This window comes from Poecilia formosa, unplaced genomic scaffold, assembly GCF_000485575.1.
Source record: "Poecilia formosa unplaced genomic scaffold, Poecilia_formosa-5.1.2 Scaffold556, whole genome shotgun sequence".
NCBI lineage: Eukaryota > Metazoa > Chordata > Actinopteri > Cyprinodontiformes > Poeciliidae > Poecilia > Poecilia formosa.
Window position 1 is genome coordinate 65656 of NW_006800495.1, and position 15344 is coordinate 80999.

The window sequence follows — 15344 nt, forward strand, 5'->3', positions numbered from 1 at the left end:
ACCATGGAAACCAAAGAGACGTAGCAACAACAACAATGAGCTGACACCATGGAAACCAAACAGACATAGCAACAACAACAAGCTGACACCATGGAAACCAAAGAGACGTAGCAACAACAACAATGAGCTGAAACCATGGAAACCGGTCTGACAAATCAATCAAACAGCTGCAGCTGATCCAGAAGCTGCTGCTGCTGTTCTCACTAAAACCAGGAAGATGGAGACATAACACCAGTTTTAAAGTCCCTACACTGGCTCCCTGTAGCTCAGAGGATAGACTTTAAAAATACTGTTGTTAGTTTATAAATCACTGAACGGTTTAGCACCACAATACATTAAAGATCTGTTATTGCTGTACCAACCGTCTAGACCCCTCAGGTTCAGGTTCTGGTTCTGCTCTGCATCCAGAACCAGAACCAAACGAGGAGAAGCAGCATTCAGCTTCTATGCACCACAAATCTGGAACAAACTTCCAGAAAACTGTAAAACAGCTGAAACACTGACAGCCTTTAAATCTCAACTTAAAACCTTATGGCTAAGTTAGGGTTAGAGTGCAGGTTTTGATGTCTTCGATGTTTTTATCTTTACTTTTTATCTATTTATTAATTTCTTTTAAATGGAGTTTTAACTAAAACTCTGAAGTGTGAGAATCCTTGTCAAATGGCGTTTTGACTAAAAATCTATAAATTTCGTCCAGTCAGGCGACGGGGCCTGGATAATACCTGGATAATACCCGTGTTAAACGGACGGCGGAGTCCGGCGACGCCAGGCGACGCCAGGCGCTTAAATATCGTAACAAAAGTATGTTTTTATCTTTTTTTTTTTTTTAAATCTTTGTTAATCTTTTTCTTTTTTTTTCAAAATCTCTTTCTCTTTCTTACCGTTTATTCAATGTCATGCTGTTCTTATTTTTTCATTAATTATGTAAAGCACCTTGAAATGCCTTGCTGCTGAAATTTGCTATACAAATAAAATTTGATTGATGATGATGATGGTGGTGATGATGATGGTGGCCGTCCTCACCGTCTCTGCAGGTCTGTCCGTCCTCCAGCAGCTGGACTCCGGTGGGACAGGCACAGCGGTAGAAGGGCCGGGTTGGGGACAGCAGGCAGAGGTGGGAGCATCCCGCGTTGCCATGGGAGCAGGGGCTGCTCCGCGCTGCAATACAGTGACATGGAAATGGGTCAGAACCGGCCGGGAGGAGAGTGTAGCAGGTCTGGACGGGTCCAGATATGCAACAGAGACAGTCGATACGAGACCCTGCCGGCGGCTGAGACTCACAGACGGGCTGCCTCTTGGGGCTGAAGACGTGCAGGTCCATCGGGGAGAAGATGTGGGAGTGGACGACGCGCTGCTCCCGGCCCGTCTGCTTCCTGCAGGAGTGGATGGAGTGCGTGTTCCAGTCGGTCCAGAACAGAGTGTCCTCATACAGGGTGAGGGCGAAGGGGTGAGGCAGCTCCCCTTTAACCACCACCTCTCTGCAACACAGCACACACATCAGACTGGGTCCGGGCCCGGCAGAACCGCCTCAGACCTGGCAGCTGGTACCTGGAGGAGCCGTCCAGGTTGCAGCGGTGGATGAAGTTGTGCTTGGCGTCGGCCCAGTACAGCTTCTGCTGGCCGTAGTCGACCGTCAGCCCGTTGGGCCAGTGGATGTCCTGGTCCACCAGCAGGGACCGGTTGGTCCCGTCCATCCCGGCCCGCTCGATCTTTGGGACATCGCCCCAGTCCGTCCAGTACATGAACCTGAGGACGACACACAGCTGAGACCATGGGGACAACCCAGAACCAGAACCACCGGGTCCGTTTCCTTCACATCTAATGAACAGAAACGTGGTTCTGATCCGACTCTACTCCGGATACTTTCAGGCCGTTTAGCAGCAGCAGAACCGTCTGGACTCACCCTCGCTCCGGGTCCAGGGCGATGGCTCTGGGCTGGTCCAGCTCCTGCCAGAACAGAACCTTCCTCAGCGACCCGTCCAGCTCGGCCACCTCGATCCGGTTGGTGTCCGAGTCGGTCCAGTACAGCTTGAGGCCCAGCCAGTCGCAGGCCAGGCCGTCCGGCGCGACCAGGCCCGGCACCACGGTCTGGGGGGCGCCGGCGCCGGTCCGGTTGAAGGAGGTCCGTTTGATGGCCTCCTCGCTGACGTCGCTCCAGTAGATGAGGCCCTGGGCGTAGACGTAATCCACGGCGGCGGCGTCCTCCAGGCCGCCCACCACCACCGTGGCGTTGGCCTTGTCGCGAGCCGCGTCCACCAGGCGCAGGTCCCGCCGGTTGGCGTACAGCAGCAGCGGCTCGCCTGGTGACACACAGGAAGTGTTAGCAGAAAGACAGGAAGTGGAAACGGAACCAAACCAGAACCCGAACCCGGTTTCAGAACTAATGGAGAATGAATAATTACTGAGATAAATCAAAACAACGTTTGGAGACCATTTTAAGTTGAGATGCGCGACATATCGGCGCCGTATCGGTCCGATAAATCAAACTGAGCCGATATGAACAACAGATATTTATTTTTCTCTTGCTTTTTGTTTCTGGTCATTTTTTCCCCAAAAGAGTTGAAGCGGAAGTGAAATATGCATAATATCAGTAAATACTGGTTATCGGGAAAATCAGCAGAACTAATATTAATAACAGTGCATTCCTAATTTTAAAGAAATATATTGATAAAAGTATAATAAATCAAGTTCTCCTAAGGTTTAATTTTGTTAAAAAAAAAGTATTATTATAATGTGTTTTACTGCTATAATGACAAAAGTGGCAATAAGAACAATTTATAACTGAAAACACAAACATATTTCTGTTTCCTTTGGACTCCGGTTTAATTTAAACTGCTCACAATAACTGCATTTAGTCAAGACTATTTTCTAACTGATCAATAATCTATTTAAACACACATCATAAAAAGTAATAAAATAATCCTGACAATACAGACGGTTCTGTTTTTTATCTTTCACCTGAATTTACTGAGACAATAAAAGGTTCAAATTCTTGTTATAGTAGGAAATTTATCACAATAAAAGAAAAACAGTATGATAGATGTCAACCTTTATTTCCCAAAAAATTAAAAAAGCAACCAAAAACAATAAATAAAACAAAGTGGGAATAGTTTATCTGTTATCAGGCAGCTTAACGCTGCCGCTCCAGTTCCTGCTCAGAAGGAAAACTGGATCTTTGGTACCAGGAGGAGATTTCAGCACCAATAAAGTTATTCAATAAAATAAGATAATATTTCAGCTTAGTGTTGGAGTCTAAAAAGAGCAGCTCACAACCTGGGGGATCCATCACAACCACCGGTTCTGGTGATTTAATGAGGAAAATGTGGAAAAAGCCCAAAATTCCCAACATGGCAGAACCTGGAGGCAACAGGTTTCCTTCTAGCATCACTGAAGCACAGTGGAGGTTCTGTCATGCTGAGAGGCTGCAGTGAACCAGAACCAGAACTCCTCAGCTACCTGGAAAGCTGTCTGCTCCTTTAAATCCAGACTCAAGCATTTCTGTTTCTGAGGTTTTCCAGGGAATTTTTCCTGGACTTCCTGTTATTCTGTGATTCTGCTGTGCATTAAAGCTAATGGAGCTGATGATTCCCAGCTGAGACTTTCCTGTTTTCCTCCATGTTTTCCTGTTTTCCTCCATGTTTTCCTGTTTTCCTCCACGTTTCCCATCAATCTGCAGGTTATAGATGAATCTCCATACCTGGAGGGTTTTCCAGGGAAGCATCCAGTCTGAGTGTTTCTGCAGGAATGTTTCGTTGCTCTGCAGGAAAACTGATTTTTCTCTGTAATAATATTTGGATCAGAACCAGAACCTACCCTGGTTAACCAGCTGAAAGGCAGCTAGCTAGTTACTTAGTTGGTTAGCAGCTCTAACCTGTTAGCTTTGATGCTAACTAGCTTCAATAGCTCCTGTTGTTGTTTCCCACATTCCCTCTCTGCTCCAAATAATCAACCCAAACTCCCGAATCCAACCAGAACCCAAACCAGACCCCACATCCCGCCCAGAACCGGAACCTACAACTGGATTTATGAGCAGAATACCCAGGAAAAAGCCTTTTCCAGAACAAACTGGATGTTAGCTAGAAGCTAATGTTAGCAGGCCCTGGAATTCTAAACACAAAACCCGAATCCAGCAGGAACCCCGCCACCCTCGGTCCAAACAGCCAGAACCTCCAGAACCAGAACCTCACCTGAGACAAGCCAGCAGGAACCCAACAGCAGCAGGATCCGAACACACATTCCCATCTTTCTCCCGATCCTGGGCCCAGCCGCCGTGGATCCTCAGCGCAGGATTCCCAGCATTCCCATCATGGCTGCGGCCGCTTCCTCTCAACAAAAACACGCTCCGCTCCGGTTCGGTTCGGTTCCGATCAGACTCGGATCCTTCCAGCTTCCATCACACGCTTCTGTTCGCTTAAGAGTCCGATCCAAAGTCTCATATCGTCCCGCAGGATCGTCGGTGTCGCTCCGCTGCCAGAAGCCGCTGGTGCCGCTGGTGCTCCTCCTCCTCCGCTTTCTATTGTTGTTCTGCCGCACACGGACTGCACACTGCAGCAACAAAAACACCGCAAACCGCCCGCAACCGCAGAGACCTGCGCATCCGGTCCGAACCACCAGAAGGGACTACTTTTTCTCCCCAACTGGCTCTGAAAAAGAGCAGGAGAAGCCGCTGGGGGCCGAGGCGCTTTTGAAAACACCTGGAGCCGAGAGCTGGGGGCCACAACAGGTGGGGGAGGGGGGAGAGCGGGGGGCCTAACCACGAACCTGAAGGAGGGAGAGACAGGTCTCCAGGTGTTGGTTCAGAGATGTTTTTGTCTGTTCTGTAAATCGACCCACAGCATGATGCTGCCACCTCCATGCTTCACTGCAGGGCCGCGCCTCCGCTTCAACTTCCTCCCTTTTCCTCCAGATGTAGCGAAGCTTCAGCTCTCCGGCTGTCAAGGATTTACAAACCAATCCAGATGTTTTTCTGCTCTGACTTCACTGAGCGGCCATGTTGGAACTGGACTCTCACCTCCAGAACCCATCCAGAACCCGTCCGTCTCAGTTATTTAGCTCCGCTTTATTGTTATCTTACCTTTCTGTGTATTTCCAATTACATTAGGGCCATTGTAAATAGAAACAAAAGTACATTTCACATAAAAAAATTAAAAAAAAATCTCAGAGATTAAGCTAAAATAATAATAATTCTGGAAAAAAAAAAACATTTTAAATTATTTTCGAGAAAATTAGCTCCATAGAAATATACTCTTTTCTTTTTCTTCTACCTAATGATCCTGAACGTCGTCGAACATTTGGACCCTCCGATGATTTAGTTCGTAGAGAAAACACGAGATAAAAATTCAAAAATCACATTTTTTTTAATCTTTACAACAAAACATTAAATTTAAAGTTATGTGAAAGCATCACTTGACAAAACGGCACCAAACATCACCATCCATGTCAGTAATTAGAGTAAAACGGAAACGTGACCAGCCCGCTGCCGCCCCCTGCTGGAGAGGTGCCGCAGCAGCAGCCTGTCTAAAACACACACCCAGTAAAATGTGTTTATTATAAGAAAATAGTGGCGGCCATTTTCCTCTGAGCTATGAAAACCAACCAGGAATATGTACAGCAGCTGATTATCAAAAACACACAACACAGTAGTGCATCAGTTTATAAAGGATTGGATCCACGGCGGGAATTCTGGTGGAAATACAAAAACACACAGTGAATGTGACATCTACAGTGAACCTGCGGGTTCAAAGGTCACCACAGGCCCAGAGGACATGCAGGAGCGTGCACAGCGAGTTCTGATCTGCATCTGGAGTCTCCGCTTCAGAGGCTTCCTGAGAGGCGCTGGGGGGAGGGCGGTATTGCTGTCGGGTCTTTAGGGAACCTGGAGGAACCAGGAGAAACCAGGAGGAACCTGGAGAAACCAGGAGGAACCAGGAGAAACCAGGAGGAACCTGGAGGAACCAGGAGGAACCTGGAGGAAACCAGAGGAATCAGGAGAAGGGTTTGGAAGAACCTGGAGCTTCCAGCTGCTCTGCTGCCTCACAGCAACATCTGGGTTGTGGGTTCAGTTCCCAGCTGGGTTCACTGATCTCCTACCAGTTTTAGATGATTTCCAGCTCCAATATGCAGTTAATCATCTCCTCCCGTCTCATGGTTTTTCATGCTATGGCTAGAATGGTCACCAGAGGGCATAAGCATGCAGATTGCTGGAGCGTCGGACATTCAGGACAGAGAGGGAAGGTCAGCAGATCCAGAGGAAACCTCCTTGACCCGGTTTATGGTCTTTTAAGAGACCGAACATCACTGTTTGTTTTGTGACTAGCTTAGATGGTCAAAGTGCATAACTAGTGATCCCAGATTACCAACTTGCTGCATTACAATCACCAAACTCACAACTGTTTTATTAAAGTAAGAATAAAAATCAACAAATTAACTGGAAAATTCAAGATTCTAGTTACAGTTTCAGGACTTCGTTGAAGTGTTAGCAGTTAACATTATCACTAATGGAAGCTAACTGCAACGCTGTTAGCAGGCGACTGTAACTTTGGTAGCAGTTAATTTAAATCTGTTAGCAGATAACTTGTTAATCAGTATTCTCTTAAAAATGATTGCTAATCCTCCAGGTGGTTTAGTGTTGGAGGTTTCTTCACCGAGTCGTGTCCATCAATCAACAGGCCAACTAAGGAACTATTTCCCTTCTTACTTCAAAATAAGAGTTTCAAACACACATGAAGGAAGTCAAGGTTCATATCTGGAGTTGATCAAAAATATTAAATAGCTTAGAGTTGTTACATCAGTCCCATTTTGACAGGAGACGGGAGGTTTTATGGTCTTTTAAGGTCTCACCATTTTTTGTCACGATGATGCCCTCTGGTGGCCACTGTGCATGTGGCAGCTTCATAAAGCTGACCGTTCACACCAGAGCATTCCCTCTGGAGGCGGAACTGGTTTTAGCAGTATATTTATCAGCAATAAATTAATTAATCTTGGTTAGCTTAAGATTTCTTTAAATGACTGAAATGAAGGTAGAGAGATCTTCACCGCCTTGATGTTTGGAAAACTTTTCACAGTTTTGGTTCCTTACCAGAAATGAACAAATATTTTAATATAAATTTTAAACATATTAATAATTTAAGGTACATTATTCAGAAATTTAAATATTTCCAGGTTAACACTAATAATCCTAAGTGACAGTAACTGAATTAACAGAAGAAAGGATGACATCTAGTGGTGGTTATTAGAACTGCACAGCCCAGATCAGTGAACTGATCAGAGATCAGATCAATGATCCAGTTTAAAAACCAAATTAAACCAGATTTGATTTAACTTATCTGTAAATTTCATCTGTAAAATCCTTAAAAATGACAGAACAGAGTTTCTCCGTCCATGCCAAGGGGCGGGGGACTATCTCTGTGGCCAATGGAGAGTCATGAGCTTCAACAGCCGAGTCTGACCAATCAGAGAGCAGGATTCTCTGACTTCGTAAACAAAGCGTGAGCAGACGTTCAGAGTTGTGTAGTTAATACTTAAATAACCTTAAATAAAGCAGAAATGTTGGATTCTCTTGTTAAATCTCATAGTGCAGGTCGTTGAGCTCCAGTCTGGTGTAATGGCGCCGGTCGAAGGACTCCATGGCCTTCCGGCCGCCCACCGCCAGCGCCAGCGTCAGCACGGCCAGCGCCAGCACCATGAAGGCCACCACGCTGCCCTTCAGCGCCCCCTGGGCTGCCACCGCTTTCCCCCGGCTGGAGCTGGAGTTCAGGGTGGGGTGGCCTGGTTGGAGGTCGGGCTCTGACTGGACCGGGTCTTTGGGAATGAAGATCAGACTTGGCGGTTGAGCTGTCACTGTGGTGGTTGGCTCGGTGGTGGAGATGGTGGTGGGAGGAAGGGTGGTGGTGGTGATGGGGAAGGTGACTGTAGTCGTTGGAGTTGTAGTGGCTGTACTGGTGGCCGGAGCCACAGTGGTGGTTGTAGCTGAAGTTGTAGTTTCTGGAACACTGGTATGTTTATCTTCCACCTCCTTCCTTCCTGTTTCAGCAGGAAGTGATGTCATGGAGCTGGGAGCTGTTTGGGTAGTGGTGGTAGTGGTGGTGAGGGCTGGATGAGATTTTGCTTTCTTGGTGGTTTTGTTTTGCTTCTTGCTGGTTTTGTTGGGTTTTCTAGTGGTGAAGGTGGAAGAGGGTCCTATGGTGGTGGTGGTGGTTGTAGTGGTGTTGGTGGGTGGACTACCTGCAGGCTCTGTGGCAATGATGATGATAGGTGGGGAAGGTTGTGGGGTGGAGTGCAGTGCCTGGACGGTGGTTGGTGTGCTGGTTGTGCTGGTGGGCTGGGTGGTGGTTGGTGTAGTTGGTGCTGATGTGGTAGAGGTGGAGGTGCTGGTAGTCTGGAGAGTGGTTGTCATGGGAACAGGTCTCAGTGTGGGTGGATGACTTAAACCTGAGCAGGACAGAGGAAAGTTTAAGTGTTATGACATTTTGGCCACAAGAGGGTAGCAGAGATGTAGAATTATCTTTGCTGACCTGTCTATGGAAGTCCATAACTGCCATGAAAGAAGAAAAAAAGTCCAAAAGCAAGCCATAATTCTGACATAAAGAGTCATAATTTAAAAAGTGAAGTCAATTTTGAGTTTTAAAATCACAATTTTGAGGTAAAAAGTCTTCAATTTTGAAAAAAAAAAAGACCAACAACAATCTTGAAAATAAGTTATAATTTTGAATGTTAAAGTCAAAATTCTGAGTTTTAAAGTCAAAATTTTGGGACAGTTATAATAATAAAAAAAGAAGTACAATTCTGAGAATTAAATTCAAAAATTTGAATTTAAAAGTCATCATTTTGAGTTTATAATTAAAAATACAACCAAATTTTTACATATAAAGTCATAATTTCACACTTTAAAGTAAATTTTGAAATTTAAAGTCATAGTTTCAGGAGCAAGCCTCAGAAAATCAGCATGACTTTCTCAAAATTATGACTCTGAAAGTCAAAATTATGAGAATTATTCTGAAAATTATTATTTTTATTCTCATAATGAAGGCTTTAAAGTTGGTGAATCTGACTTTCTGTTGGGCTTTTATGTTTTCTTTCATGGCACAGATGGGCTTCCATACGGGTGAAACAGAAAAGCAGCAGACCTTTGTAGATGTCGTAGGTGTTGCTGCCCTCGGCGGCTTTCATCAGAGGACAGTCCAACTCGGTGGGACAGTGGAACAGCAGGCAGTTGTGTTCGCCGGCTTGTTTGTTGGCTTTGAACACGGCCATGTTGCACCGAGCGCCTTCAGAACACAGAGCACAGGTGGCACTTCAGTTTACTGACCACTAGATGGCAGTAAGTGTTACACATTGAACACTTACTGGAGCTAGCTAGCTAGCTAGCTCAGTGGTCCCCAAACTATGGCCCGCGGGCCAGATCCGGCCCACCTCCACATTTGGTCCGGCCCCCTGAACAATACCAGAGAGCATTTAGATTTTTTTCATATACCGTATTTTCCGGACTATAAGCCGCTTATATGTGGATTTTTCTTCAACCACCAGGGGGCTCTTTAGCAGGAAGTGAATCATTGGAAGTCAAAATTGGAAATAAAAGAAGAAAGTGCTCATTAAAACGGAATTAGGTTTTAATAGGGAATTGAAATTTGAGAATGTTGTTGATCAGTTAAATAGCATTGAGGGGAAAAAGAAGATTTTTCGTTTGTTTTAATAACACTGGGATCATTATGAGAATTTGAGGTACAGATATTAGGATCCAGTAGATGGCAGTAGTGCAACAATAATGGATGCAAGCTGCTGTTGAAATCTAAAGAAGAAGAAGAAGGAAGCGCCCATTTTCATTTAGCTCATGCTAGCAGCAACATAAAGGATCAGGACTTTTACTGTTACAGTTTCCGTTCAGAAATTACCGTAATCAGTTCAGTTAAATCTAAACTTGGCAACTTTTCTTTTTCAACCATAATAAATGTGATATTCAATCGACCTGTTATGGCTCAGATGTTGGCTGTCCGCCCCTCTGCTGCTGCTGCATCGCTGTGGAAAACCTGGAGCGGCAGAGAAATCTGAGGCTTATATGTGTGTTTACTGGTCTTTACAACAAACTTTGGGGGTGTGGCTTATAGTCCAGAAAATACGGACAATAATCCTTCCTGGATTGTTTCTGTGAAGAACCCAGAGAGGGTTATTTGATTGTGCTTTCTGGAAAACAATACATTTTTACATTTAGGCTCCTGCAATCGTCACTTTTTCTGTTACAAACTGACTCGACCCCCAGCAGAGAAGGGAAAAGTTATGTGGCCCTCACAGGGAAAAGTTTGGGGACCCCTGCTTTAGCTTATAGTAAAACACAGTCAACCTGATACGCTGCTGGTCCACCAGGCTCAGCCGGGCCATGGTACCAGAACACTTTCTGGTTCTGGTTGTTGAACTTTTCATGCAGCTAGCTTCGCAGTGAGAACGATCCGAGTTAAATTCTGTTTAGATTCAGTTTATGGTCAAATGGTTAAATGAAAAATCTGCAGATTGACAATTTTTAAAAATCCTTTTAATTATCAGAATAATTGATTACTAAAACAATCGTTAGCAGCAGCCCTGGTTCTGATAAAACCTTACAGTCCAAGTCAGAAGCTCTAGTCACCATCTCTGCTCTGAACAGGTGCCTTAAAGGGACAGTGTCATGTAAAATCAACTTTTCATGTTTTCAATGTTTTTCCTTCATCAGAAACAAACATGCAGTGTTGCTTTGATTCTTTAATGCAAATCCTTTAGTCTCCATGGGAACCATTCAGCTGCCCGAAACGTTTGATTGGACCTAGCCCTGCCTTCAAGGCTTAGCTCCTCCCCCACTCTGCTCCTTCAGACTAGCCAGCAGCAATTAGCAAACATCTGCTGAGCTCATTATAGGAGTTGCTGCTCAGAGCAACACAGGTAAAAATGATAAAGGGTTAATAGAGGAGCCATTTTGGAATGTCTTCCTGGAGGCGGAGCTTCATTAAGAGCAGGAGCTTCTTAAAGACACAGAGGCCCAATTTCAAGAGGTTAAATCAGGAAATAAAATTTCTTTGAACTCATATTTCATGTATATACAGAATTTTCTAACAGCTGAAGGTAACCAGTTACTGATTAAACCATAAAATGGCTGAAAACAGAGATTACCGCCCCTTTAAATGGGACAGATTTCTGACCAGAACCAGTCCGGATCAGCGGACTGGACCGAATGGCTCGGCTTTGGTCCACTTCCAGCATGAAAACACTGACGAAGCAGAGCTAATAACCAGCGGTTCTGATCGGGTCTCACCTGTTCGGACCTCTTCAGAGCAGCAGGCCAGGACGCAGTCTCGCTCTGACCGGACTATCCGGGCCATCATGGCCGCCGCGTCCCGGCTCAGCGCCACCCTGACGTTGATGGCGGCGCCCTGATGCTGCCGGGAGAAACACGTCTCTGGTTCCAGAGCTGCAGCAGGAAGTGACATCAGCAGCATCACGAAGAGCAGCCTGGGCAAAGGTCGGAGGTCGGTCGGGGGAGTCATGGCTGTGGCGTGTCGGCTGGGATCACAAAGGTCTCAAAACGGATCCAGTGGAGGTTCTGGAGAGGAAGAACAGAACGCAGTGAGTTCCTCTGGAGGTTCTGGAACCGACAGAAAACATCCCCCAGCAGCTGCAGCTCCTTCCTCGGCGTCCCAGATCTGTCCCCTCCTCTGCTCGGCGCCACAAAGAGCTAAATTGGACCCGGACAAAGGAGGAAAATAGAAATCTAAAAATGGATCTGCTCCTGAAGGAGGAGGATCCATTTTTAGATTCCTTCATCGAGGTCAGGAAACAAACGAGGCTGAGAACCACAGAAACACACCTGACAGGAAGAACGGATCAGAACCGGGCCAAGGCAGAATTCTGCTGCAAAAAGACGAGTCGTGTTCTGGATCAGCCAGAACACAGAGACCAAAACAGAACCTAACAGGACTGGACAGAAACAGACAGAAAAACCCAGCAGAACCAGAACCAGAACTCACAGCCTCTTTAGAACCTCAGGAGTTGTGTGGGTCCAGAGTCCGGTCAGCAGAACTTTGACCCGTTAGCAACACAGTTCCTCTTTCAGAACTTCTCAGCAGCTGATAACATCTGGACCTCCATAGTCCAGTTGACATCAGCAGAACCAGCCCATCCAGAACCTGTTGGTTTCTAAGATTAACCGGTTCTGATCCAATCACACTCTGGGCCTTATCAGCGCTAACTTCATCAGATGGTTCCGGTTCTGTATTCTCAAAGGCTCTACACAAACCAACTGATACCCAGAACCATCAGCAGTAGAGGTTCTGGTTCTGGTCGCTTCTGAAACTCTGTAAATTTTCCTCAGAATGATGTTTGAACACTGCGAACAGAACCGATACCCGGTGTTCTGGTTCTGATCCAGTTCCGTGAGGCCTCCCTGCCAGCATGCTTAGGTGGGCCCCATGTGGGGAAAAGGAGGGCAGGCCATATGGGTCCCATATGGGTTTGTCCGCGGGTTCCACGATGGCACCAATGTATTTGTCCATGTAGGGCCCATGTGGGCTGTGGCCCTACATGGGCAAACCCATGTGGGGCCCATATGGCCTGCCCTCCTTTCCCCCACATGGGGCCCACCTAGGCATGTTGGCTCCACGTTTGGGTTAGCCTTTAGCCCGTCATAATCACACTTTCACGATTTTACTATTAATTTATAAATGTTATGTTAGAGTTTGAAACTACATATTTCCAGTAAATAGTTAACCTAACTGGTTAACTATTTTGTTTGAAGCTCAATATTTAGTTGCAAGTTAAGCTAAATATTTAGCTTGGAGTTAAATATTTAGCTAATCTGCTAAAAAAAAAAAAAAAAAAAAAAATTATAATAATAAAAAAATCACTTGCCGACAACCAAAAATAGACTACCAAAATAAAAGCTGGGTCTTCCAAAACTTCTGGATTTAAATCGCTTAATGAACATTAACGCTTAAAACAAAGGATGAGCCGTTTTAAGGTAATACAGACGTTAACCAACGGATCAATAAGTGAATTAGCATTTTAGCTATTTGGCGCCAAACTAAATATTTAGCTCGATAACTTGATATTAAACTAAGCTAGTTAATTAAATATTCGGTTTGAAACGGCAACATTTATAAATGAATAATTAACATATTAAAAATACCCATAGTAATACTCAGCTCAGATGTGTGTTGACCTGCAGGCCCCTTTATGGTCCACATGGAAAGCCCCTCATGGGGCCCATTTTTATGTGGTACCACACAAAGTTAAAGATGGGACCCAAATATGTTAGGTTAGTCTTTTCCAGAGGAGGCCCGCTTACTGCCCCTTGGTGGGTTTCATCAAATGCTCTATGGGGTCAATATGGAAGCCGGCCGGTCTCACATGGGGCCCATTTCAGGAGGAATCAGCTTGGTTCTAAGAAAATATAAATATAACAGCTGGAAACATGAAACAGAAAAAAACCTGATTGGACCCAAACCAGCGTTATTGTTTCCTAAGTGGTCCGATTGATTTCTAGGCCACCGTATGGTACCCACATAGAACTTAAATATGGGTCCCAAACTGGTTCTGTGTGTTTTTACGAGGCTTGACCCCTTTACTGATGGCTTTTCAAACTTACATAGTAATGGGCCCAATAAGGAGGCTGTGGGTATGGTGGGGCCCATTCTTTAGCTCATATGGGTCCCATAGTGGCTATGAACTGAACCGAGTCAATCTGGACTTTGGAAATAAAAACCCAGGATCTCTAGTAGTTCCAGACTCAGACCTTATGGGTCACACGGTGGCTGAACTGGTTTTACTGGTAACCGGTGTGAAACCAGTTCAGTGTGAGTGAATCGGTTCTGGATTTCTGCTGTTTATGCTCAGGAAAAACTGGATGTTTCCGGATTGTGGAAATATACAACAACCTTTTTAAAAAAAAAAAAAAAACCGATCACGGCGCGTTAACTGGTACGTACTGGTTATACTGGTTATACTGGTTACACTGCTGCCGATAAGCAACACAAAGCGGCGGTGTACCTGAGCGGTCAGCGGGGACTCCGTTCAGCTCAGCCCGGCCTCCATCGTCCTCCGGCGGTCAGTGTGGGGGCGGATGAGTCGGTGTTTCACTGCAGGCTGGAGGAATCCAGCGGGTCCAGTTCACCAGAACCAGCACCAGTTCATTCCCAGTTAGCGGCGTCAGCCATCCCAGGACGACATGTCGGGAACCAAAGAAAAGCGGAGCAGGAATGAGGAAAACGCCGGTGAGCTGAGCGGGGATAAAGGGCTCAGCAGGAGGAACCAGCGGAGGAAAGCAGCAGCAGGTGCCCGCTCAGAGAGCCTGGAAGGCGGCCAGGAGCTGCTCTCTGCCTCCGGATGCTGGTGCGCAGGATCCGCTGCTGCTCTCCTCAGTCTGACCCATTTTAGTCTTTGTCCTCTGGAAGGGGGAGGGAAAAGCCTGCACCCCTAGTCTGAGCAAAACAAGCCCCGAAAGCAGCCCGAAAATAACAAACACTCACATTAATTATTACTATAAAGACGCTTTATGGTCCTCAGCTGCAGAGGACGGAACTTAAACCAGTTTATTAATCAGACGAGCTGATCAATAATTAAAGATCTGATGGAGGAAACATCTGAAAGAGAAGATGGTCTCCATGTAGAAACCAGTATCTGCTGTATGGAAGGCCGTTAGAGCATTAAACACCCTCTAAACCGCGGAAACATTGCGTACAGGGCCGGTCCCAGATCCTATGGGGCCTGAAGCAGAATCTGATCTGGGCCCCTGCAGAGCATCTGGGGACAAGAATTACAAATTATCCAAGACTGTAAATGTTCTAGTGTTTAATATTATGAACATTAAATACTGTCCCCATTCATGTCAACAATAACAGCGATTTAATCCAGGAAAGTTTTGTTAGCTGGAAGCTAGCTGAACATCACTGCTGGTTGTCACTGTTAAAGCCCCTAACTTACCAACTAAATATTTACAGTCTAAATATTTAGTTAACAAGCTTTAGCACCAAAATAAATATTTATGGAACTTGCTGACGAGCAGAAGTGGATTACCAAAATAAAAGCTGGAGTTGATTCAGAATCCTTCGATGCTAATGAAGTCACTGTCTTTAAACGGTCACACTGTTTTAAGCTGAAATGTTCAAGAGGAAAAGAAATGAAACAGGAGTTTTTAAAGAAGTTTGGAAAACCCAGCTTTTATTTTCATAGTCCACTTCCTGTTATCAGCAAGTGGATTTCTATTCACTTGCCAAACAGAATTGGTGGCTAACTGCTAAATAAATAAACTGTTTAAAATTAAAACATTTAGAAATAAACAACATGGTGAAAATACGAATCCACATTTTTTCTCTTAGGCTAAATAA

At 45.3% G+C, this 15344-nt stretch overlaps 2 protein-coding genes across 5 annotated transcripts in view; both read right to left on the reverse strand.

Annotated features, from left to right (window-relative positions):
* The window catches only part of lrp6 (low density lipoprotein receptor-related protein 6), a 20905-nt gene extending 16195 nt beyond the window's left edge, over positions 1-4710 (reverse strand). The window contains exons 1-5 of one of the 2 annotated variants that reach the window (XM_007540710.2): positions 4188-4708; positions 1904-2300; positions 1549-1746; positions 1282-1478; positions 1024-1158 (exon numbers count right to left, since the gene is read on the reverse strand). In XM_007540710.2, coding sequence (XP_007540772.1) covers positions 1024-1158; positions 1282-1478; positions 1549-1746; positions 1904-2300; positions 4188-4242 — 982 coding nt within the window. In that variant the 5' untranslated portion in view covers positions 4243-4708. Of the gene's footprint in view, positions 1-1023; positions 1479-1548; positions 1747-1903; positions 2301-4187 lie in introns of both variants that reach the window. The other variant, XM_007540709.2, reaches the window with a different exon arrangement.
* The window catches only part of mansc1 (MANSC domain containing 1), a 26644-nt gene extending 11341 nt beyond the window's left edge, over positions 1-15303 (reverse strand). The window contains exons 1-5 of one of the 3 annotated variants that reach the window (XM_016665219.1): positions 14008-15303; positions 11279-11566; positions 9126-9266; positions 5956-8430; positions 5339-5875 (exon numbers count right to left, since the gene is read on the reverse strand). In XM_016665219.1, coding sequence (XP_016520705.1) covers positions 7562-8430; positions 9126-9266; positions 11279-11510 — 1242 coding nt within the window. In that variant the 5' untranslated portion in view covers positions 11511-11566; positions 14008-15303 and the 3' untranslated portion in view covers positions 5339-5875; positions 5956-7561. Of the gene's footprint in view, positions 1-5338; positions 5876-5945; positions 8431-9125; positions 9267-11278; positions 11567-14007 lie in introns of those variants that run through there. The other 2 variants (XM_007540711.2, XM_016665220.1) reach the window with 2 other exon arrangements.
* Between the last annotated feature and the right edge of the window lie 41 nt (positions 15304-15344).